Raw genomic sequence first — 23,750 nt, 5'->3', positions numbered from 1 at the left:
GGAGACCGCTCCTTTCCCGGGCCCAGCAGCTGGCACAGCCCAGCTGGAGCCCAGCCGGGAGGCACCCATCCACGCAGCTGCACTTTGGGGGGCGGGGGGGGGGGGTTGGTCAGAGTGGGAGGAGCCCAGCCCTACCTCCTGCTTAGTAACATGCGGCCAGGCCCCTTCCTCGGTGCTCCCTGTGCCCAAAGGAACCCCATTGCCTCCGCGCCCAGAGCTGACAGCGGGGTCACCGCCGGGTCGGGGCCGGGAGCTGGGAAGTGGACAGGGTGGCCACCCTCCAGGGGAACAAAAGAACCAAATGCCAAAGCGAATCAGCAGCAAGTGGATCAAAAAAAGTTTATTTTGAATATTTAATTTAAAAAAATCATACCTATGAGGTGCGCTACAGAAACTCAGACACAACTGCACGGAAACCCAACCGAGCGGTGGAGCGGATGCTGCGGAAATGCCCGGAAGGAAACGCTGCCAGCCCCGCCGCCCACACCGCGCTCTCCAGGCCTGCGACAGGCTGCCCCGGGCTCGGAGGGCGGCGTGCGGCCCCAGGAGTGTCCTGGTCAGAGCATGGCTCGTCGCTCCCCCTTTTCAGCCGCGTCGATGCATTTCAGTCGTTTAGGCCGATCCTTTGGCAAACAGCTCGCCGCCCTCCCGAGGAGTGCCCGCCTCCCACGGCCAAGCGGCCACTTCTGCACAGCAGACACGTGTCCGCGCGAGGCCAGCCAGGGCAGCGTCCAGGCCTGGCCGTCCTGTGGCCGAGCTGGAGGTCGGGGAGGGCAGTCTCTAAGGGGCAGGTGCCACGCAGCTCGCAGCTCGGGGACAGGGAGAGGCATAAGGAGGTGGGGACCCAGGGCGAGACAGGGGACACGGGACAGACGGGGCCGTCACTAAGCTCATGTCCTGTGGGGCTTCAGGCACACACGTAGGTGTGTCCACCTGACACTGAAGCTCACGTGCTTCCTAGAGTTTCCCGCAATTCGGAGTGTCTCCGGGGCCCATCCCGCCTCCAGAGACAGGGACTCCTGCCTGACACCCCAGGGCGTCGTTGAGCAGCGATGTAATGAAAGGCCTCAAGTTCGTGCTGGGGTCTCCCACTGACCATGGGGCGAGGACAGCATGTACTCAGAGGGACTAAGGTTCCAAAGTGGCTCCAAGTGACAGCAATTTGGCAAAAGAAAACACCTCCAATGCATAAAAACCCCAAGTCCTCCCAAGGAACATGATTACAATATATTAGCAAATTCTGTGGCATAAACATTTCCAAAAGCGTCGGCGGGAATATTAAATATAAAAGCAATATGGAGCCTCCCCTCCCGCCCTGAACCCCAAGAAGGGCGAGGTGGCGGGCCGGGCTGGGTGGCGCCTACTGCCGCAGCTCCACGTAGTTGGCCGGGAAGAGCCCGTACCTGCCCTTGCACAGCCCGCGCCACCAGCCGTCGTCAATCATCTCGATGTTGGTGATGATGTCGTCAGGGTCGAATGAGATCTCGTCATCGCCCGCTGGGGAGGAGACAGGGGACAGTGAGTCGCAGGGCTCCCTGCCCCGAGGAGGAGGCTGCCCAGTGGCCCCCCCGACCTGGAGGGCTGGGGTCATGAGGGGACAGGGGCACCCAGGCAACTGAAGCTTCAGACCTCGAACGGTTTGGGAAAACTGAAGGTTGTGTGTGTGTGTGTGCATGTATGCATGTGTATGTGTGTGTGTGTGTGTGTGTCTACATGGAGAGGTAGAATTTCTGTAACAAATTATTTAAAGTTAAATGACTTTTAAGAACTGTACTAATGCCCTAAAGCGGGGCTCCTCGGAGAAGAGGGGCTGGGCCACAGTGAAGCCGGGCACGTGGCCGCCGCCGTGGGTCCTCACCAGCCTGGTAGTCGTACAGGGCGATGGCCGTGATCCCGAGGTCGTTCTCGTACTCGTCGTAGGTGTTCTCCTCTGGAAACAGCGGACAGGGTGTGAGCGCGGGTGCGGCGGGCGGGCGCCCTCCCCGAGCCAGCAGCAGCCTTACCTTCTGGGTAGTGGCCCGGGGCCTCCGTGGATGTGTAGATGGCCTCGGGGGTGTAGGCCAGGCCCTGCTGGCCGCCGGCCTCCCGGTAGTCGGTGGCCTCCCTGCTGTACACGGGCTCAGGCTCGCTCACGGGGCCTCTGTAGCTGGGGTCGGCCTTCATGGAAACGGCGTCCTGGGGGAGCCAGCCGGGCATTTCTCAGCCTCCGGGTCCCTGACACTGACCTCAGTCCGGGGCTGAGAGCAGGCGGCCCGAGGAGGGGCAGCTGGACCGCCCATGCAGAGCAGTGCTGAGGGCCGGTGACCCCACACCCAGCCCCCACCCCACACCCACGCCCTGCAGCTGAGCCACGGCAGGTGGGCCGCTCCTCTGAGGCTCAGACCTCCGGGGCCGCCCCATTGGCTGCAGGGGAGGCAGGGAGGGACCAACGAGCTGGAGTCCATGCCGCGCTCACAAGCACCGTGACCCTGGGCCCACGGAGCTCTGAACTCCACGCTGTGATTAGTGACTGTGACCAGGGTTCCCGAGGGCACCTTGGTCGTCAGGAAGGGGTCACAGAACTCGGTAAGAGCCGTGCCAGGCACGGACTTTTGATGGAAGGTAACCGGTGTGGCTCGGCCGGCCCACGTGAGCCGCTGAGGAGGCGACGGAAAGAGGGCACCACCTCCGGGTTGGACGCTGGAGCCACTCAAGGGGTCAAGTGCTTGGGGCACATTTCCCTGGCTGGGGAGCCGACTGGGGGGGTAGAGAGGGCGTGGGGCTCACAGCCGGTGTGCGGAGGGAGCAGCTCACAGAAAGGCCCAGTGTGAGGTGCCCAGGGCCCAGCCCCACCCCGCCCCGCGAGGCTCCCAGTCCGCGTCCCCTGTGCTCAGAGCTTCGCTAGCGTTAGGCCCTTGCGACGCAAGGCCCTCTGAGTGGTGGGCGGAGACAGGTGCGAGGACCCAGACAGCGGTCTCAGGGACAGAGGCTGGGGTTCAGGCGGGACTGGAGGGGAGCTAGTAGGCCCCCTGCGGGGGAGGGAGAGGGAGAGAGGCCGGCGGCTGTCTCCAGTGACCAGGGTGCGAAGGACCGAGCTGGGCAGGGTGTCCCTGGGGAGTCAGATCATCTGCAGACTGTGACACCAACCTCATAGACGGGGCTGGAGGGCGGCCTCTCTGGAGCCGGCTGGGGGGCGGGGGAGGCCGGCGGGCTCTGCCTGTGGGCGCGCGCTTGCTCCTGCAACTGAGAGGAGCGGTGGTCAGAGCGCGCGGGTCCCCGGGAGGTCACATGTGAGCCAGACACCAACCCCCCCGAGGGAAGAGCAAGCGTTAGGAGCAAGTGTGCTTCGCGGGGAGGGCACCGGGGCAGTGAGCTGCCACCACAGGAACCTGCTGTTATTGGTCGGGAAGGTGACGCACGGGGACCGCGAGGCCCGGGCCCCACCCACACGCAGTGACTCAGACGGCAGGAGCTGGGCGCTGGCGATGCTGCACCGCTATAACGAACTGAGACTTTTCGGGACTTTAAAACGGGGCAAGTGGCCCAACCTGAGTGGCTCAATGGTTAAGCATCGACCCATGAACCAGGAGGTCACGGTTCAATTCCCCATTAGGGCACATGCCCGGATTTGGGGCTTGATCCCCAATGGGGGAGCGAGAGCAGGAGGCAGCTGGTCGATGCCTCTCTCATCATTGATGTTTCTCTCTCTCTCCCTCTCCCTCTCTAAAAATCAATAAAAACACATTTAAAACGGGGTGAATGGCCCTGGCCGGTGTGGCTCTGTAGTGAGAGTGACAGCCCATGCACCAAAAGGTTGCGGGCTCGATTCAGGGTCAAGGGCATGTACCTGGGTTGCAGGTTTGATTCCCGGCCCTGGTCGGGGTGCAGTCTGAGTGCGGGAGGCAACCATTCGATGTGTCTCTCTCACATTGATGCCTCTCTCTCTTCCCCCTCCATCCCTCCCTTCCATTCTCTCTAAAAAGCAATGGAAAAAAAATTCTCAGGCGAGGATTAAAAAGAAAAAATATTTTAAACGGGGTGAATATATTTTCCACGCAACGGACATGAATTTTTGGGGTTCAGAGGGCGGACTGTGGAGGACAGAGGAAGAGCCCCTCAAGATGCTGACGTCCAATCCCAGACCCTGTGACTGTAACATCACGTGACAAACGGAACAGCAGCCGGGAGGGAAGGCGTGAAGCAGGAGGTGCTCCTGGGCTCGGCCGGGCCGGGCCGTGTCACCCGCCACAGGAGGGGCTGCACCCAGGACGGACACTCAGTGGGGACAGTGGGAACCGCAGAGGAAGGGGGAGAGCGAGCAGCCGGCCGCGTCCCTCACTCACGTCCAGCTGCCTGCGCGCCTCCTCCTGCTCCTGCCTCTCGCGGGCCACCCTCTGCGCCCGTGCGGCCTCCGCCCGCCGCCTGTCCTCCTGCTCCTGCTCCTGCGCCAGGCTTTCGAAGTTGGCTCTGATGCTGCTGGTCTTGCTGTTGGCTGCGGGGGGGGGGGGGGGGACAGGTTCCCTCTGACGCCAGACGCCATCGCCCGGATGGACCACGTCCGGTGCAGGTGACCAGTCCACGGGAACCAGCAGCCCTGAGCCGACCCACAGGGAGGCCCCAGCTGCTGGCTCCCCCCGCCCTGAGGCCCAGCCTGCACCGCGCCCACTGCACAGTCCATCCCGGGACACCAGGAGCCTGGGGTTTGTCACGTCTTATATTCCAAACGTCACTGTGTTCTAACCGCACACTCGGGAGGGATGCCTTGGGCGGGCGGGGTTGGGGGGCGGGGGCGGGGGAGCTGGGGCGTCTGGAGGAGACATGTGTGCGACTCTGAGCTGCACGCTGGGCTCACTGATGGCACGTTTGGGACAGACATTTCCCCCAAACGAACAAACAGCCTCTCAAGTCAAGGAAAACAGCCGCGGTACTGTCAACAGGAAAACCCAGGTTCCTGGCAAAACCAGAACGCCGGAAACGGGCATCCACTCTGGGAGCTGCCATCACCTGACCCAGCAATCGGATCACCGAGCACAGTCTGTCGTGGGATGGAGCTTGGTGCTTGGCAGGTCGGCGTAACTCAGAACCAGTGCTGTCAATGCAAGCACATGCCCCACCCTGCACAGGGGACGCCTCAGGCACCACGAGGGCCGGCCAGGGGCACCGAGGCCGCCCACAGGCCATGCGAGATTGGGGAGCACCTCCTCTCCCCAGGGCGCATCTGGGAGCCCAGAGCCTCCTCCTGAAGCACAGGCTGCACGCAGGCGCGGCTGCAGGACGTCAGCTGCCTCCGCCCGAGGTCTGCAGAGCCGCCCAGCACGCCACCTCCTGCGTCGCTTGTTTGTGGTGTTTTTTGCATCAAGAGCATCACTAAGATGTAAAGGCTTTGCCTGGATGGTGTGCTCAGCGGTTGACCCAGGAGCCAGGAGCCAGGAGGTCAGGGTTTAATTCCTGGTCAGGGCATAGCCTGGGTTGTGGGCTCGGTCCCCAGTAGGGGGCGTGCAGGAGGCAGCCCATAGTTTCTTATCATTGATGTTTTTCTCTCTCCCTCTCCTTTTCCTCTAAGAAAAAAATTTTTTTTTAAAAAAAACCCACATAATTACTATGTGATAGCTGTATCATTATTAATCGAGATAACAAAACTACATTTTCGCCCAGCAGAGCCCGAGACACGCACACTCTGGGACCTGGAAGACCCGTTGCCGGAGAACCGCTGGCCTGGCGTCCACAGCGAAGCCCAGGGGGCGCTCTGCCTCCTGGTGTAATTGACCACTTCCTGCCACAGTCCCTTCTCCCCAACTACACTGTGCACTTTGGGGCGCAGCCCCCGCACTGACCCTGGGCGGCAGGAGGCCCCCACGCAGCCGTCACTCGGAGGACAGACCCTGCGAGCCTGGTCCAGGGCCCTCGCGGGAGGAGAGGTCGCGGCTCATGGCGGGTGCACGAGCCACGGGTCGCGGGCTCGGCTGGCCAGCGGAGCTGCAGGACCCGGGCCCCGCCTGAACCGGTCCCAGCTGGGAGGAGGCCCCTGCGGACCACAGCTGACCCAGCTCCACTTGGGACAACCCCCGCCGAGTCCCACTGCCCGGAGCTGCGTGCTGTGCCCGAAAGGTGCCCGGCCTGCGGGACCGGCCGCCAGAGGGAGTCAACCTACCGGAAGCTCCCAGCAGCCGCACCCCCAGCCTCTGCCCCCGTTCTCCCCGCTGCTCTGCCCTCCGTCCTCCTGGGACGCCGGGCCTGGCTCACCTGCTTCCACAGGGACCGTCTTCTGGTACGTGGAGGGCACCTTGGCCACATCCTCGAAGGTGGAGGCATTCTACAAGACGGGACGGAGGTCAGAGAGCAGGACCCGCGCCCCACCCCCTCAGCTAGGGACCTCCTGCTCCCACGGTTGTCCTGGACCCAATGGCCCGAGGCTCTGCAGGGACCTGTCCCTGTGAGCTGCCGCCCAGCAGGTTCCCACGCCCCCGACCGGAACGCCTGCCCTTCTGGGAACAAAGCTGGGAAGAGGAGCACCCGGCCCAGAGGCTCACCTTGTCCATGCGGTCCTTCTGCACCCCGTACTTGCCGCCGAACCCCTTGGAGTAGTCTGAAACGGCACAGCGCGGACTCAGGGCGCGGGCAGGGCGGCCGACGGCAAACCCAGCAACCGCCCCAAATGCACCCAGAGCGGGAGGAGCAGGAGCACCCACAGGCGCCTTCCGCTCCCTGCACTGACTGGCTCGCCGGAGCGGAGCCCATAGGCACGCCCCCCGCCCAAGGCACCGCTCGGCCGTGCTCTCGGGGAGCCCTCCCTGCACCGGCCATGCTGGCTCTGGGTCAGAGGGCGCCTCCCGCAAACACCTCCCACTCGGGGCACCACGCGGGCGCGGGTCGGGCTGAACCAGATCGCGGCTCCACCCGAGCACAGGCAGCTCCCCGTGCCTCACGGCCCCGATCACCAGCGAGGCCTGCAGGAGGCTGCGGGAGCCCGGACACGCCCTCGACAGGAGCGGGGGTGCTGCTTCACCACACCAACCCCAAAGGCGGGGGTGATGGGGCAGAAGAGCACGCGTCACGGCCCCTCGGCATAGGCGACCCGCATAGACGCTGCCCAACGTGCCGGCGCCAGACAGGGGGCGGGGCCTCGCCGCTCTCTCCTGACCGGAGCCCGAGCCCGCAGCGCAGGGGCCCGGCCTCTAGGACCAGCCTGACACCGAGCATCCACACCGCCGGCGGGGAACCAGGCCCCGGAGGAAGAGGCGCCGGCCTCGGGGCTCCCGGGTTCTCGGTTGGAGCTGGCCCTGACCTGACCGCGGCAGGAGCTGCGTGGACAGCGCGGGAGCCGCTCCCGCTCCCCGGGCTTTCTAGCCGCCCGCCGCCCGCCCCCCCTCATGCTGGGGAGCAGAGGGCACGACTCTGTGCGTGGAGAGGCGGCTCCAGGCGGGACATGGGGGCCGCGCTGCCTCCAGGACGGGCTGTTCCAGCAGAGGCGGGACAGGAGGTGTGGCCCTGCACCAACTGCGGCGGCACCACGAGGGCAGAACCCAGCGCAGGACACGCCTCGGGAGATGACTGAGCGGAGTGGGGAGTTGGGGGCCAGGGCCATCGCTACAGCGGCCAGAGTTTCCTCAAAACTGGGAGGCATAGGGCAACCCCCAGAGGGAAGAGGACGCCACGGCTACAGGAGCGCGGAGACGTACCTTTCTGGGAGTCGTGCAGCTCGGGCTTCTCCTGGTGGTCCCAGCCCAGCGCGCACTTGTCCTGCCGGTCCGTCTGCACCCCGAACTTCCCCCCGAAGCCTCGCGCGTAGTCTGCGTGACGACAGAGCACGGCCACGTGAGCCAACAGCAGCGAGGGCCAGGGAGGGCGCCCGTTCCAGCGCAGTGAACGTGAACCACCGCCCGACCACCCGCTCGCTCCTCCACGTCTCTGGCCACCTGGGGGTCCCTACAGGCGGCCTCCTGGGGACCCCAGGAAGCAACCCAACCTGCAGCAGGACCGCGGGCGCGCCCAAGCCGGGACCGGAGTCCGGCCCCCGGTGTGCAGGCGGGGCGGCCTGTCTGAGGCTGCCAGGCCCACAGGAGGGGCGTCTGCTCCGGCCGCGGGCTGGGCCGAGGCTCCGTGCTCGTTCCCGCTGCCGCCGGGACAGGGAGGAGAGGCGGGCACCTTTCTGGGACTCGTGCTTCTCCGTTTTGCCTTGATACTCGAAGCCGACAGCGCTCTTGTCCACCTTGTCCTTGTCGATGCCGTACTTGCCGCCAAAGCCTTTGGAGTAATCTGAGAACGAGGCAGTGAGCGCGTCTCAGCCCTCTGGCCCCAACCCCAACGAGGGGAGACGCCCAGGAACGGCAGCGGCAGCAGTGGGCACGTTGGCACCTGCAGCACCCCCGCCCCAGGGGCAGGAAGGGTCGCTCATGGCACAGCCCGAGCGGCAGCCACAGCGGCCTGTGCGGCACCGCGGAGAGGACAGGACACCGAGCACTCGCTCAGCCTCAGCTCTGCGCCAGGCCGAGTCCTGGGAGCAGTTACTGCTCCACAGGAGCCCACGGCACCGAGCACACGATGGGGCCGAGCGCCCGGAACAAAGCCCTCCGGGAGGCGGGGGGGCTGCACACCCCAGGTCCCCCCATGTTGGCCTGTGCTCCCCCGGCCGCATCTACTGCCCCGGCTGCAGGGAGAAAGTGAGCAGCACTGGCCGGGACCGAGCAGCAGGACCGATTCGCAGCACCCACAGGCCAAGGCGCACGGGCTCCCGGAGAGGCGGGAGGACACGGCAGGGAAGGGGCTGCGTGGCGGGCGGGCGGGCGAAGCGAAAGTGACCGGAGCAGGCAGAGGGCCCACAGCCGTGTCCCCAGAGAAACTGCCTGGTGCTGCCCGTGCTGGTTTTGCTTCTTTTTAAAAAAATATTTTTTAAAAGATCTGAATGCTCCATTTTTAAATGTTGGCAATTATTTTTCAAATATAAACATGCAAAAAAGGGAAGAAAATACATTTTAAAATGTGAACATGCAGGCCAACAAAACAAGCACCGCACAAGACCCAGCCAGCAGGTGCCCTGCAAGGAGAGGGTCAGCCCCGACAGGGGCCCCAGTGACAGTTCCCAGCTGACCACCAGCGGGGCCTCCAGGAAGGGAAGCCAGCAAGGTCCTGGGACAACCCGGCACAGCAATGGACAGTTTAAAGTCAAGGTGTTCTTCTGAGTGACTGCGTGCGTGTCAGATCCGGGGTGAACACATTCACTCCATTCCATTCTCAACATCAGAAAACTGGAGCCCGGCCCGCATGGCTCAGGGGTTGTGCATCGACTTATGAACCAGGAGGTCACGATTAAATTCTGGTCAAGGGCAGAGGCCTGGGTTGCGAGCTCGATCCCCAGTGGGAGGCGTGCAGGAGGCAGCTGATCATTCGTCTCTCGTCACTGATGTTTCTATCTCCCTCTCCCTTCCTCTCTGAAAGCAATAAAAATATATTTAAAAATATGTGTGTGTGTATGTATGTGTGTGTATGTGTGTATATATATAATATATATATAATTAAATATATAAATATGTATTTCTTAATTGGAAATAACCTAAATTCTACACTCAGAGAGGACACATTAAACAATGACGGACTGTCACACAATGGACGACTAAGCCGTTGTGAAACGCAGTGAACCTACTGCGCTGGCCGGGAAGGAACCAGAGCTGGCCAGCACTCTGCCAAGGCCTCGAGGGCAGCCCCCGGTGGGCGGTGGACGGGAGGACACTCCCGGGCGGCGTGGACGCACCTTTCTGGGACTCGTGCTTCTCCGTCTTGCCCTGGTAGTCAAAGCCCACCGCGCTCTTGTCCACGCGGTCGGCCTGCACGCCGTACTTGCCGCCAAAGCCACTCGAGTAGTCTGGGGAGACAGGAGCCCGATGACAGGACACTGTCGCTGGGGTTAAGCTAAGTCAGGGTACGAGTTACCAAGAGGCCGAGCACACATTCTAAAATGCACAAGAGGCCATCCAGTGCTACCCGAGTGACCCTGGACACCAGGCCGCCGGGTCCCTCCACGGGCAGCGAAGAAGCCGCAGGCCCCGTGGAAACATCGGCGTGTACAGAAAGCTGCAGAGGCCCTTCCAGAAGCAGCCTGCCCACCCCACACGTCCATCCCGGCCTGACTGCCGCGTCCACACCCCGAGCGCACGTCCCTGGTCACCTGCTGACACACCCGAGGCAGGAGGAGCCTGCAAGTGCTGTGAGGAAGCGACACGCTTGGGCTCTTAGAAATGGCTCTCGCCCTGGCCGGTGCTGCTCAGGGTCCGAGTGTCGGCCCGCACACCAAAGGGTCTTGGGCTTGACTCCTGGTCAAGGGCACGCCCCTGCTTGCAGATTCGATCCCCGGCCCGTGTGGGGCATGTGCAGAAGGGGGCCAATCGATGTCTCTCTCTCACGTCACTGTTTCTCTCTCTCCCCGCCCTCCCTTTTACTCTCTCTAAAAATCAGTGGAAAAAAATAGCCTCAGGTGAGGATTAAACAAAATGAAAATTAAAAAATAATAAAAATAAACAAAAGCCCTGAGAGGAGCCTGACCTAGGACTCGAGCCCACAGCGTCAGAGGCCGAGCGGCGCAGTGACGTCAGGATGGCCCTCGGGGCAGCACTGCCCAGAGACGGAGGCAGGCGTCGTGGGGCCCTGCGCTCGGACGAAGGGCTTCGTGGGAGCCGCACAGCACCCGCACGTGGCGGGGACCTCGCCGTCCCCGCATCCCAGGTGGCCCTCCCTCCCGCCCTCCCCAGGAAGAGACCGCCCGCCTGCCCATCCTACCTTTCTGGGAGGCGTGCTTCTCCGTTCTCCCCTGGTACTCAAAGCCGACAGCCGACTGCGGGCGAGGAAAAGGGAAATGCGTTTTTAAATGTCTCCAGTTACTCTGACTCCACAATGCCTCAGAGACGCTGAAAGACAAACCACACTTCCTGGAGGTGGATGCGCTGAGCCAGGGCAGGCCTAATGCCCACAGCGCTGGTGCTGGGTCTGCCTCCCACACAGGGCTCCCCCCAGCCCTGCGCCCTGCGCGCTGCCCGCGCCAAGCTGCGCTCCCGGCTCCACACCCTCCCCGCCCCTCGGGAGATGCCCCGCCGCACAGACCCGCTTCTCAGGTGAGCTCTGCCCAGAGCAGGGTGAACGCTGACCACGGGCACAGGGCGCCCCGGTGCACAGCCCAGGAGACGGGCACTAGCTCCCCGTCTCACAGACCACACCAATCGCCACACCTAATCGGGTCGGGCGGACCGACATCCCGCTCCAGACCCAGGCTCTCGAGGGCAGGGACGTGAAACGGGCTGATGAAGTCACCAGACGGCGGCCGGGGCCCAGAGCCACAGCCCCGCATTCCATGCCGAGCACAGCGCCATCCACAGGGAGGGTGGGCAGAAATGGCCCCGCTGGCACATTCCTGGGCAGATCTAAGGGGCCCCGGCGCCCCGGTCCATCGGGTAGAGGGTGGGGGAGTAATGGGGGGGGTGGGGGAGGGGGGGAGACACAATGCAGGGTTTCCGCAGCGCGCACCGAGGGCCCACACTGACCCAGCCTCTGACCTCAGCTGTCACCTCAGAGCCGGGGATGCAGGCCAGGCTCGGGAGCTCCTCCGTGTCGCCTCACAGGCCCAGAGGACACCACGCGGCCGCCCTGGAGGGAGCTGTCCTGGCTCCCGACACACCACTCACCTGGTCCACTCTGTCCACCTGGACTCCAAACTTGCCTCCGAAGCCGCGGACGGAGTCGACCTGCGAGCAGTGCTTGGACAGCTTCGACTGGTACTCGTGGCCGACGGCCGACTGGAAGGAGCAAGAGCAGCCTCAGGCCACCTCCATGCCGCGCCCGTCACAGCGCGGCCATCCCCACTGGCACAGAAGCCAGCTCGGCCACCTGCTCACCGTCACCCTGTCTGCCAAGCAGTGAACCCCGGCCTTCCACACGCCTCCCCCCCGGTGGGGGACCCCCATACCCGGCCTCTGGAAGGAAAGCTCCTGCTGAAGCCACACCTGCCCTTACGTGGGGTCTGCGCCACTCCTGAATTTGAGGGCCGGTCCGCAGCTGCTTCAGACCCAGGGCCCATAAGCGGGAAGCGTCACTCCCCAACCCAGCGGCCCCAGCCCCAGCCCCGCCTAACCCCCTGCCGGCTCCCCGGTCAGAGCACAGCAGTCATGGACCCCCTCAGGGAGGCGAGGACACGTGACGTGTAGGTCACCACAGGAAGTGCCACGGCTTGGGCAGTGCCCCACGGCTGCCGGGGACAGAGGACCTGCCCGAGGCCCATCAGACACCTTCCGCCTGCGGCCAGCACAGAGCTGAGCGCAGGCCCAGCGAACGCGGCAGCCCCACCGCTGACGCCGCAGGCACCTGGAGCGACCCCTCTCGCATCCGGGCAGCAGGTCTCCCTGAGCCATCGGCGCCACCACTGTCATCGCTTCCCAGGTGGCTCTGACGTCCGCAGCCAACGGCCGTGCCCGGGACCCACGGCTCTGCCACCTCGGAGGCGGGGACTGTCCACGCAGAACACCCACAGCAGCCCCGGGAGGACCCTCGCCGCACCGAAGTGTAGAAAACGGTCTGGAAGTGTGGCCAGACGACAGCCGGCGAGCCCCGCTTTCTCATGGACAGACTCCCCAATCCCCTGACCCGAGGCTGTCAGCCTGGCCGGGCTGCGGGGCCCTGGGTCCAGGACGGGGCTGAGGCATGGTCCGGCGTGTGCACACGGCGCCTCGGACCCGAGGAAGCGCGTACATGCGGACTGCGGTGTGGACAGCGCCGGCCGCTCGCGCCTCATCCACGCTTCTCACACTCGTGCACCCCCAGCTGGGCTTGCTCTATTTGATTCTGGGGGGATTTATCTGTAAACACACGTGGCTGCCTGCTCGCGCCACTGAAAGCCACAGACTGTTCTAGAATCCACGATGACGCTGCTCCCCTTTCCCGGCCTGGGCCCCGGGACTCCGAGTGACAGGCACACCGCCCGCCGTCCCTGTCTCCTTCCTGCAGCCGGCTAATTCTGGACGTGGTTTGGGGCCCACAGCCCCGTATCTGCTCTGCGGTGACAGCGTGCACTGGGACACAGCTGGGACACTGAACCCGAGCCGGGCGCGGGGACAGGCGTGGAATTACAGAGAACCCGACACCCGCCGAGTCTCCTCACAGGGACCAAGGCGATCTCTGGTCAGCGCAGCGCACGCTGCCCAGGCCGGGCTGCCTCCACCGGGACCAACAAACCAGAAAGAGCTGCCCGACTGGGGAGGCCCCCCGACAGCCCACTATCCTCTCAGGGGGACGCGACCCTCCTGAGCTGCCCCACGCCCAGCACTGTCCTCGTTAAAGCACTCACCGGCCCTGCGGGCACCAGGAACTAGCACTGGCCTGCCCACAGCTCTCACAGGGAGTGCACGCCCCCCCCCCCCCCCCCGCCACCCGTGGGCAGTGACCTCTCGCCCAGGGCCAGGCGCTCTCGGAAGGCCACCGAGTGCACGCAGGGCATCAGCACGCCGCCAGCTGCACTGTCGCCGGGACGTGACCGAGGCCCTGGGGCTATGTTTGTCTGTCCCACCCCGTGTGGCACAAGGTAGGCTGCACGCGGAACTATGGGCAGTGTGACGCCAACTCCTGGGGCCCAATTCTGGGCCTCCCTGCCCTTGGGCCTCGCCTGCCCCTCGGGGCCTGAGAGGACATCCCCGCAGCGAGCGTGGTGTGAGCAAGGGCGGAGAGGCGATTGGCGCCGCTGCTTTCGGCACATCGCACCCTCAGCCATGGCCTCCGAGCGTGTTCTCACGAACGGGTGTGAGGGACGGCTGCCACCGGTGCGCGCGGTCAGGGCAGGCCAGGACCGCCCGAGGCCGCCGGCGCTCACCTTGTCCATCCTGTCCTGCTCCACGCCGAACTTGCCCCCGTAGCCGTGCGAGGCCCTGGGGCCCGTCGCCAGCTCCTTCTCCTTGAGGCTGCGGTGCTCCTGGTACACGTTCTCCCTCAGCTTGTGGATGCTGCAGGCAGGGCGGGGGGGAGGGGGGGCGCGGGGGGGTCAGTCCTGTGTGCACCCTTCCTCCTCAGACACACAGGACAGGCAGCGGCCAGGGCTCCCCACCCGCCCTCCCTATGGTCCAGTTCCTAGTCCCGTGCAAGGCCGTCCGGGGGAACAGATCGGGACCACACGGCGCATCCCCACACGTGAACGTGGCTGCCCTAAAACGTGCCCGTTCCTTGTCCCACGAGCAGAGCCCTCGCCTTGACTGGGGACCGGCCAGGAGACCGGCTGTAAGCGTCACCGGGCAGTGGAGGAAGCGGTCAGATGTGCCCCCCCCACGTGACCTGGGGCCCTGCTGAGAGCCCAGGGACACGGCTGACAGCCTCCCTTGACCCCAGCTCTTCCCACATTCGCAGGCGCAGCGCAGGGCTGCGGAGGTGACGGTGTAAAAGCCACTGGTTACCGGGACGCCAGGGACGGAGCCCCTGCAGCTGTCCCACCAGGAGGCCCGAGAGGTGAAGCCAGCTCACCCAGGGCCCCTGCCCGGGGGACACCACGCCCACACCTCCCCGACCGGACAACAGTCCAAGGGTGACTAAGACACAGCAACGTTCCCAAAACCCTGCAGGCCCCGCAACGAGGGCTGTCCCCCTCCCCACGTGTCCTCTCTGTTCCAGCCAACCCAACGCGCCTCCACGCCACAGGGACAGGAGACAAGGACGGGCGACTTAACCAATCAGGGCTCAGCCTGACCCGCAGCCCATGACCCAACACCGTGGACCAGCACCCGAGTCAGCACCCGGCCCAGTGCCTCCCGCCTGCCCGGCCCTGGACATGGCGAAGGGGCTTCCGGGCCGGGGTGGCGTGCGTCTAGGAGGGGACCGTGTCTGACAGCCGCATTGGACACTCCTCCCGTGGGTGATGCGCTGTGAGGGCACCGCCAAGCAAGGCCAGCTCCCCCTCCAATGACCCTAGCAAGTCGCCTGGCCAGACAGCGCCCATGCCTGGGGAAGGGAGGGTCCCCCTGAACCAGCGCAGCCGCAGTGAAGTCAGGGCGCGCTTCAAGTTCCTTCCACCAGCTCCTCCTGATGAGAACCACGCGCAGAGCGGCAGTCGGGGGGCCGCCAGGAGCAGGGGCACCTGGGCTCCCCTCACTGAGGGGCTCACAGGACAGAGGCTCGGATTCTGCCCTCGGCGCCCGACGCCCAGGACAAAGGAATGAAACCGTTAGAGTCAGGGAGAAGGTGCTTCAGGTCTCGGGGGCCCAAGGCCTCTCCCGGTGAGAAACCTGCACTCGGCCGAGCCGGGTGAGCGGCGTCTCGACAGAAGCCACATGACACGTGGGCTCCAGGGATGTGTGTACAAATGTATGTGCCCATGTGCACATATGCACAGACGCACACATCACGTCTCTCATTCGTCTACGAGATAAAACAAAACCAGTTCTAACGTCTGAGGGCTCCCACGGTCAATCAGCGAGGTGACTACACTTCACCTACGGGGCCCACATCACCCCACCGTCCTGCGGGGCCCACATCACCCCATCATCCTGCAGGCCCGCATCACCCCACCGTCCTGCGGGGCCCACATCACCCCACCGTCCTGCGGGGCCCACATCACCCCACCGTCCTGCGGGGCCCGCATCACCCCACTGTCCTGCGGGGCCCGCATCACCCCACCGTCCTGCAGGCCCCGCTTCATGCCAACACTAAGAAAGTCTCTTACTTGATGTGCTCCTGGTGCCCAGACCCCTGCACAGTCTTGGCGCCCCATCTCTGCTCCTTCTCACTGACGTCGTTCTGAGAGAAAAGGTAAGCGAGCGTGAATCCGGGGCCTGGGCTGAGACACAGACCAGGAAGCACCCGGACTAAAGCCTCAGGGGCCCCGCCCAGGACAAGGACGCGGGGTGGAGCGGGGACTCACCTCGAAATCGGGGTCCGTTTCCCAGTCGTCGGCACCGCCGTCGTCCTGGCTGATGGACACGGCATGGCCGGCCGAAGCCTTCCACATCTGCAGGGCAGAGCGGGTCAGGGCCGGGAGCGGCAGAGGCCACAGTGCGCTCCGCCCCGCACCCCCACGGCCCTAACGCCTGGAGGGCTGGGAGCGCTGGGACCAGAGGGCCCTCGTCATCCCTGCGCCCGAACCACTGGGTGGCAACGGATGACACAGAGGGCGCGACCACGGCCATCGCGGCGGTCCGGCGGCATCAGAAACACCCAGAAACGGTCTGGCTTCAGACCGAGGGAGAGACCTTCTGGAAAATAAAAGCCACGTGTGCACTTCCTTCCTTCATCAGAATCCACGTCTGGCCCGGCCAGCGTGACTTTGGTGGCTGAGCATCAACCGGTGAGCCAGGAGGTCACGGCCCGATCCCCAGTGTGGGGTGTGCAGGAGGCAGCCGATCCATGACCCTCTCTCATCATGAATGTTTCCATCTCTCTCTCCCTCTCTGAAACAAATGAGAACATACTTTAAAAAAGTAAAAATTAGAAAATGAAGCAGCAGCTGCGAGGTGCATGGTTTTCCCGCTATATCTGCCTCCCAGGGGCGCGCACCTGTGGCCGGCGGCTCCTACCCACGGCTCCAACCACTGAGGCCGAGGTCAGACCCAAGGGCCAGTCTCTGCCGAGAAGCAGGAGGCCGCTGCCCCGAGGCCAAGGTGAGAGCACGGCTCTGCCTCATGCTGTTCAGACCCACCAGGCACAGGCACAGGCGCAGAGCCCGGCCTTCCGGTCTCTCCGGCCTTCCCCCATCTCCCTGCACGTGAGCGGGGCTGGAGGCCATGCCTCGGGGCTCCACGCCTTCCAGGGGGTAGGGAAGAGGCAGCTCAGCCCTGTCCTCCTCCCCCGTTTCATACCAAGGGCCTCCCTGGGAACTTAACCTTCTTTGTTAAACAAGGGAATTCTGGAAAACACTGTCCGACCTCTGCAAACCCAGCGGGAGGACATGTCCCGGGACGGGGTGCCCTCGCCCGCTGGGGGGGTCGGGCAGGAACTGCACACAAGCACACACCTTTCTTTCCGGTGGAAGATGGACGCTGCTCAGAGAACTCTGTGGGAACAGCAGGGATCCGGTGAGCAGGTCCCGGGCATCCGGCGCCGAGTCCGCCTGTGAAGAGGTTACGGAGGAGGGTGTCTCTCTGTCCGCAGGCGCTCCTGGCCAGCACCTCTGACCCCCCCAACGGCGAGGTTTCACAGGGAACCTCAAAGCAGGACGAGAAGCTGTGGCTGTGAAGCACAAACCCACAGGACCGCCTCCCCGGCCAGCACCCGGCACCTGCCGTCACCCAGGGGTCTTCCAGGTTCCGTTCACCCACACCTAGGACACTGCTAAAGACAGCGCACCTCATCGCTGCGGCTTAGGGGGCCCGAAGGGATCTACGTGGCCGGGAGACGCAACAGTGGGGCGACTCAGGGCGCAGAGAGCTGGCTGCATCCCCAAGGCCGGATCTGGTTACTGCGCAGAGCTCAAGGCTCCGACTCCCCAGGCCCGACGGCACCGCACCGCTGGGCAGCACAGCGCAGATGCAGGTAATCCCCGGCCCAGGAACAAGCCGGTCTCAGGCAGCTGGTCGCGAACTGGCCCCTGCAGGGATGGCCCCGCTGGCCTCCCCGCACTCAGTTTCCTGCCGAGGTCCTGACCCTACAGTTCACTCCTCTTCCTCCCCAGCCCCCTCTAGACACCCGGACTTGTGTGGGCTCCTCTGTACGTCCCTGGCATTGCAGTGACCACTGCCATCGGCCAGCATCTACAAATTACCCAGGAGCCACCTGTGACAGGCTCAGTTCTACCACAATTCATTACCTTCTCAACATTTTAAATTTAAAAATAAAAGCACAAATATAGCTGCTAGAAAAATGGAAACCCTGGGTGCTCTTTGGATCGAAAGATAACGCCCCCGACCCCTATCTCACACCACAAACAAAAACTCACGCACACGTGTCGCTAAATGTCTGAGCCAAGACTATGAAAACCAAGGCACAGATCTCCATCACCCTGACTTTGGCAACAGGTCCTAGAGCAGCGGCTCTCAACCTTCCTCACGCCGCGACCCTTCAATACAGCTCCTCATGGTGTGGTGACCCCCAACCATAAATTATTTTCGTTGCTACTTCATAACTGTCATGTTGCTACTGCTATGAATCTTCATGTAAATATCTGATATGCAGGGTGTATTTTCATTGTTACACATTGAACATAACAGTGATGAATCACAAAAACAATATGTAATTATAGATGTGTTTTCCGATGGGCTTAGGCGACCGCTGTGAAAGGGTCGCTCGACCCCCCAAAGGGGTCGCGACCCACAGGTTGAGAACCGCTGTCCTAGAGGCAGCAGGAGAGGGAAGAGGAAAAGTAAGCTGGACACGATGTCAACCTGAGTGCTTCCAGGGAAGCGCCGAAGGAGGCGAAGGAATCCGCAGTGGGAAGACCGGGTGCCCAGGCCACACAGAACTCCACACCTCAGTGACCGAACGGACAGTCAGCCACATTTTAAAGCCTAAACAGGCATCTGCCCAAAGACCCTGAAATGGATAACAAGCCCCTGAAACGACACTCAGTGTCATTAACCACCGAGGAAATGCAAATCACAAGCAGACCCCTGCACACCTGAAACCAGGGGCAGGGGAGCCGGTGCTGTGCTCAGGGGCTGAGCAACCACCCACGAACCCGGAGGTCACAGTTCCCGGTCACGGCACAGGCCCGGGTGGCCGGCGTGATCCCCAGTGGGGGGCATTCAGGAAGCAGCCGGCTGACGATTCTCTCTCTCTCTCTCTCTCTCTCTCCCTCCCTTATCTTAAAAAACAAAAAGAAAGCAGGCAGGTCTGGGGAGGTGTGCATACACCAGAAGCCCCCATGTTGCTGCTGGGAACGTAAAATAAAAACAGGCTGGCAGCTGCTCAAAAGCTCAACGTGGAGTTACTACCCGACCCGACCCCGGGTGGCCGCCCAGGAGGAATGAAACTGCCGTCCCCGCAGTGCCCAGGAATGCTCGTGGCCGCAGGACTCCAAGGCCACAGAGCAAGCAACCCCAACGGCAGGTCATGGAGGACGCAGCGCTGCTCCGCGCACACAGCGCAGGAAACTTGGCAAAAAAAGCGGGGAAGTCCTGACACGCTACAACATGGATGGCCCGAAAACACGCATGTGAGCGAAGCCAGACGCTGGCGGCCCCGTGTTACACAGCCCACTGCTGCGAAACGTCCAGAACGGGGGAGTCTCCAGAGACAAAGGGTGCATTCGCCTCGTGTTGGGGAAGTGGGGGTGCCGGTTACCGGGTTTCTCTCTGAGGTGATGAAACTGACCTAAAATTGATTGTGGAGACGCTGGGACAACTCTGACTAGAGGAAACACGAGTGGACGGGACCCTGTCCGTGGGGGAAGTGTGTGGTCTGGAATCAGGTCTCCGTAAAGGTGCTACCAAAGAACAGTTCAAGAAGAATAAATACCTCGCCCGCATTCACACAGCACACGAATGGTAGACCGTCCCGGCCCGGCACAGGGACAAGGTGAGAGGGTGCGAGTGTGAGGGAGGCAGCCTGCAGCCCCCCCCCCCCCCCCCCCCCGGGCAGTCCCCCCCGCCGGGAGCGTTACACGCAGAGCCATCACCATCACCACAGGGCCGTGTCCCCCCCCCCCCACCCCCCCACCCCCGCACTCAGAGGACACCCTCCCCCGCTGCCTCGGGCACATTCTCTGCCATTTCCTCAAATACCAGTGGCACCTGACCACAGAGAGACCTGACCACAGAGACCTGACCACAGAGAAGACCAGCCCGCGGGGCCTCCAGGCCCAGGACGCTGGGAACTGCCACTCACTCGGCCTCTTTCTGAGCAACTACCGCAGGGCGGGGACCCCAGGCCCGGTTACCCCACAGCAGAGGCCAAGGCTGCGGTCTGGTCTGATCTGATCCGGGTCGGGCAGCGAGAAGCAACAATGAACGAAGGCATCGATCCGTGGAGCCACAAGCTGACGTTTCTTCCCCCCCCCCCCCAAAACCAATAAATGTTTTAAAAAGCGTCTGACAGATGCTTCCCTAAGTCACCGAAGTCTCCCAGCCGGTCGCCCGCTGCAGGGGGCGGGGGGATGGAGACTAAGGACCCAAACGCCCCTGGGCCTGGCCCCGCTCCGGGAGCCGCCTTTGGGCTCTGCCTGCACCGGGGCATCCGGGAGAGTTTCCCAGGCGGGACGGGCGGCTCCAGCGCCGGTGACTCACCGCGGTCCGCCCGGGAATGCGGGCTGGTGGGAGGGGCCCTGCGACCACAGCCCTTCAAGGCCCGGCGGCTGGGGGCTGGGGGCTGGAGCTGGGGCCGGAGCGGGGGGATGGGGAGGACGGGCGGTCCGGACCGGACGGGTAGCCCGGGGCCCAGTCGAAGCTGCGCCCGGACGCGCGGGGCCGGGGGGGAGGGGGGCGGCTGCGAGCGGGAGTGGAAACCCACCCCCCGGAGACTGACACGTCAACGGGCGCCGGGAGGAGGCCCCGTCCCCAGGCTGCACCTGAGACCCCGGCCGCACGGAGCTCCCGCGGGGAGATGCAGGCGATCGGGACGGAAAACACAGAGAAAACCCGAAAAAACCCGAAAGCGCCTCCCGGTGGGGCCCCGCGCAGGGGCGCCCAGTGCAGAGCCGCTCCGCCCGCGGCCTGTCCGCTGACCTGGGTGTGCACGCCCCGCAGGTGCGCCCCCCTCCCGGCCCCCCGGCCCTCGGCCCGGCCACCCCGGCCCTGAGCCCCCGGGTCCTGGCCCCGGTCCCGAGCCCCCTCTCCGCAGGGCCCTTCCCACCTTCACCTTCTCGGACCTCCGGCCCCTTCCCCCTCCGACCCCGGCGCCCTCCCCTCGGGCCCTGCCCTCCCCCTTCCTCCCGCAGCCCCGCCCCCCGCCCTCCCGGGCCCGGGTCCCCCGCCCCTCCCCCTCCCCACCGTCCCCAGCCCCCAGCCCCCTCCGCCCCCGCCCGCCCCTCCCCCGCCCGCCGCCCGCCGCCCGCCCCGGGTCGGGGAAGCCTCGCCCGCGCCCCCCCCCCGCCCGAAACCGCGAGCGGAAGAGCGGCGAGACCTCAGCGGCCGCAGCTTCCTTCCCGTTTCGGGGCCGGCGGCGCCCCAGGCGCAGGAGGGACGGGCCGCCGGCACAGGCCGCGCTCGCTCACCGCCCCGCGAGGGCTCGTCCCGGCCGCAGCTCCCGCTCCGACGCCCGTCTCTCCCCGGAGCTCCCGGCGCCGCTCCACTTCCGGTTCCGCGGCGGGGGCGGGGCCGCATCCGGGTCCCGGGAAGGCCCGCCCCGCCCACTCGGGGCGCCGCCGCGGAAGCTGGAGAGACGCCCCCTCCCCGCCCCCCGGGGCGCCTGCGCGGAGGGGGCTGCCCAGCGCCGCTGCCGGCAGTCGAGGCCTTGGTCCGGGGTCCGAGCCCTGCGCCCCGGGAGAGGGGCCAGGACCGGGCGCGGAGTCAGTGCGGGCCTGGAGCCCCGAGGACTCGCTCACAGTGACTGACCGCCAGCCACTGAGCGGACGGGCGTCCTCCTCCCCCACCCACCCCCCATCCCCCACCCCCCACCCCCCCACCCCCCATCCCCCACCCATCCCTCTCCCACCTACCATCCTCCACCCCCCCATCCCCCCACCCCCTACCAATCCCTCCCCCACCCATCCATCTGCCTGTCCATCCTCAACCGTCCCCACCCACCATCCCCCACTCATCCCTCTCCCACCCAAGCCTCCCCCATCCCTCCCCCACCCATCCATCCCCTTACATCCATCCACCCATCCCCACCCATCCCATCCCCCACCCATCCATCCTCCACCCCCCATCCGCACATTACCCACGTCTATCCTCCATTCATCCATCCATCCATCCATCCACCCACCATCCACCCATCCACCCTCCATTCACCCACCAATCCTTCCATCCATCAATCATCCATCCATCCATCCAGAGAAGGCCAGATACGATCAGGGACAGAAGGTCAGTAGGACAAAAGTGGACCTTGCCCTCCGGGCCCTGGCAGCCTGGAGGGAGATCCAGGCGGAGGAAACCAGATAAACGCTGTGAAGATGTCAAAGACCTCATGGGATTACACTGGGGAGGAGCTGGGACCTGAACTCTTCCCAGAGAGCGGACAAGGTCCCTTTCGGCCAATAAATTAACATTTGCGTGGGGATCCGAAGGCCACCGGGCGGAGACTAGTCAAGAGGGGAGAGCTTTCGCGGAGGCACTGGAGGAAGGGCCCTGTGGCCACTGAGGCTGGGAGGTCATGTCGAGGTCGACCGAGCACAGCAAGGACCTTTTCAAGAAATGGGAAGTCCTAGGAGGGAAGGGGGGGGGGGCGGGACGGAAGATAGCTGTAATACTGTCAACAATAAAAATATATTTAAAAAGTTATAAAAATATATACACCCATAAAACATGGGAAGCTAGAGTGTGCATTGCAGTGGGCGCCCCCTAGTGGCCGTGTGGGGAGTGGCTGGGAAGAGGACCGGAGGAGCCTAGCGCAGCCAGTGGGGCAAACTGGTGGCAGAGGTCAGATGGAGAGAAGCTAGTGGACAGGAGGCATTCGGACAGTTACATGGGCACACCTAAGAATGGACTAGGGGCCCTGCTGGTTTGGCTCGGTGGATAGAGCGTCGGCCTGCGGACTGAAGGGTCCCAGGTTCGATTCCGGTCAAGGGCATGTACCTTGGTTGCGGGCACATCCCCAGTAGGGGGATATGCAGGAGGCAGCTGATCCATGTTTCTCTCTCATTGATGTTTCTAACTCTCTATCCCTCTCCCTTCCTCTCTGTAAAAAAAATCAATAAAATATATTAAAAAATAAAAAATAAATCCCAACTGTTGAGTATGGGGGCCAATCGACCTTTTAAAAAAAAATGGACTAGGGGCCGGGCTGGTGTGGCTCAGTGGATGGAGCATCGGCCTGCAGACAGAGGGGTCCCGGGTTCGATTCTGGTCGGGGGCACATGCCTGGGTTGCAGGCTTGATCCCCAGTGGGGGATGTGCAGGAGGCAGCTGATCCATGCTCTCATCATTGATGTTTCTCTCTCCCACTCTGAAATCAATAAAAATATATTTTAAAAAAAAGAATAGACGTGGGGGCCCGGCGGGAGAGGCTCAGTGGTTGAGCCTCCACCTATGATTCGATTCCCGGTCAGGGCACATGCCAGGGTTTCTGTCAGTCGCCAGTGTGGGGAGTGCAGGAGGCAGCCAGTCAATGATTCTCTCACCATTGATGTGTCTGTCTCTCTCCCTCTCCCTTCCTCTCTGAAATCAGTAAAAAAAATTTTAAAAACTAGCTTTTTAGAAAATAAAATCAAGAAGGTAGACGAGCCCAGCTGCGCGGGTCAGTAATTAACCGTCGACCTATGAACCAGGAGGTCATGGTTCAATTCCCGGCCAGGGCACATGGCCGGGACTGTGGGCTGGACCTGTGTCCAGGTCTCACCTCAGAATAGGGCACACAGGCCCAGTGTTCCCGGGACACCCTAATGGACCCAGGGCCCAGACAGGCTTTCTGGGTGCCTGTCCCCGGGACGCTCGAGGAATGATGGTCAGTGACACTTCTGACTGTTTGGTCGGTGCCAAGGATTGTTCTAAGCGCATTGCCCGATCCTCTCATTTCGTTCACAGCAACCCCATGGCGTACTTGCATTTGCTGCTCATTAGAGGTGCAGGTAGCAGGCAGGTGAGGGGTGGCAGTCACAGCGTCTACCACCCACAAGCGGTTCCAGTATCTCAGCCCCTCCCATGGGTCCCTAGGAGAAAGGGCAGCCAGATGGGAACAAACATGTGGGAACTGGCCATTCAAACAGGGAAGCCCAACGCTTGACAGTA

General features: G+C 63.7%; 1 protein-coding gene across 2 annotated transcripts; it reads right to left on the bottom strand.

Annotated features, from left to right (window-relative positions):
• Positions 1-314: 314 nt before the first annotated feature.
• Positions 315-21,132, bottom strand: CTTN (cortactin). Of its 2 annotated transcripts, XM_081099418.1 has the most exons (18): positions 20,986-21,132; positions 16,946-17,041; positions 15,857-15,943; positions 15,659-15,732; positions 13,823-13,952; positions 11,649-11,759; positions 10,750-10,804; positions 9,728-9,838; positions 8,125-8,235; positions 7,659-7,769; positions 6,510-6,565; positions 6,223-6,292; positions 4,323-4,471; positions 3,127-3,222; positions 2,004-2,175; positions 1,859-1,930; positions 1,404-1,497; positions 315-757 (listed from the first exon to the last, which is right to left on the bottom strand). In XM_081099418.1, exons 3-18 carry the CDS (start codon positions 15,941-15,943, stop codon positions 613-615), a joined length of 1,644 nt encoding a protein of 547 aa, XP_080955544.1. In that variant the 5' UTR covers positions 16,946-17,041; positions 20,986-21,132; the 3' UTR covers positions 315-612. The 2 variants fall into 2 exon arrangements, with proteins under 2 accessions (XP_080955544.1, XP_080955545.1); XM_081099419.1 differs by lacking the exon at positions 315-757 and having other exon boundaries at positions 1,219-1,497.
• Positions 21,133-23,750: the final 2,618 nt, after the last annotated feature.

Source organism: Myotis nattereri, assembly GCF_964212035.1.
Source record: "Myotis nattereri genome assembly, chromosome: 9".
In the NCBI taxonomy this organism is placed as follows: Eukaryota; Metazoa; Chordata; class Mammalia; order Chiroptera; family Vespertilionidae; genus Myotis; species Myotis nattereri.
Note: the sequence above shows the minus strand (reverse complement) of the source record. Positions and strands in the feature narration are given on the sequence as shown.

Bases quoted from the DNA above. Each gene is read 5' to 3' on its own strand.
- CTTN (XM_081099418.1), bottom strand. From the start codon at position 15,943: ATGTGGAAGGCTTCGGCCGGCCATGCCGTGTCCATCAGCCAGGACGAC. The intron at 7,770-8,124 runs GTGCCCGCCTCT...GTCGTCACGCAG, and splicing joins GAAGCACGAGTCCCAGAAAG to ACTACGCGCGAGGCTTCGGG. The intron at 3,223-4,322 runs GTGAGTGAGGGA...CGCTCCTCTCAG, and splicing joins AGGCGCGCAGGCAGCTGGAC to TTGCAGGAGCAAGCGCGCGC.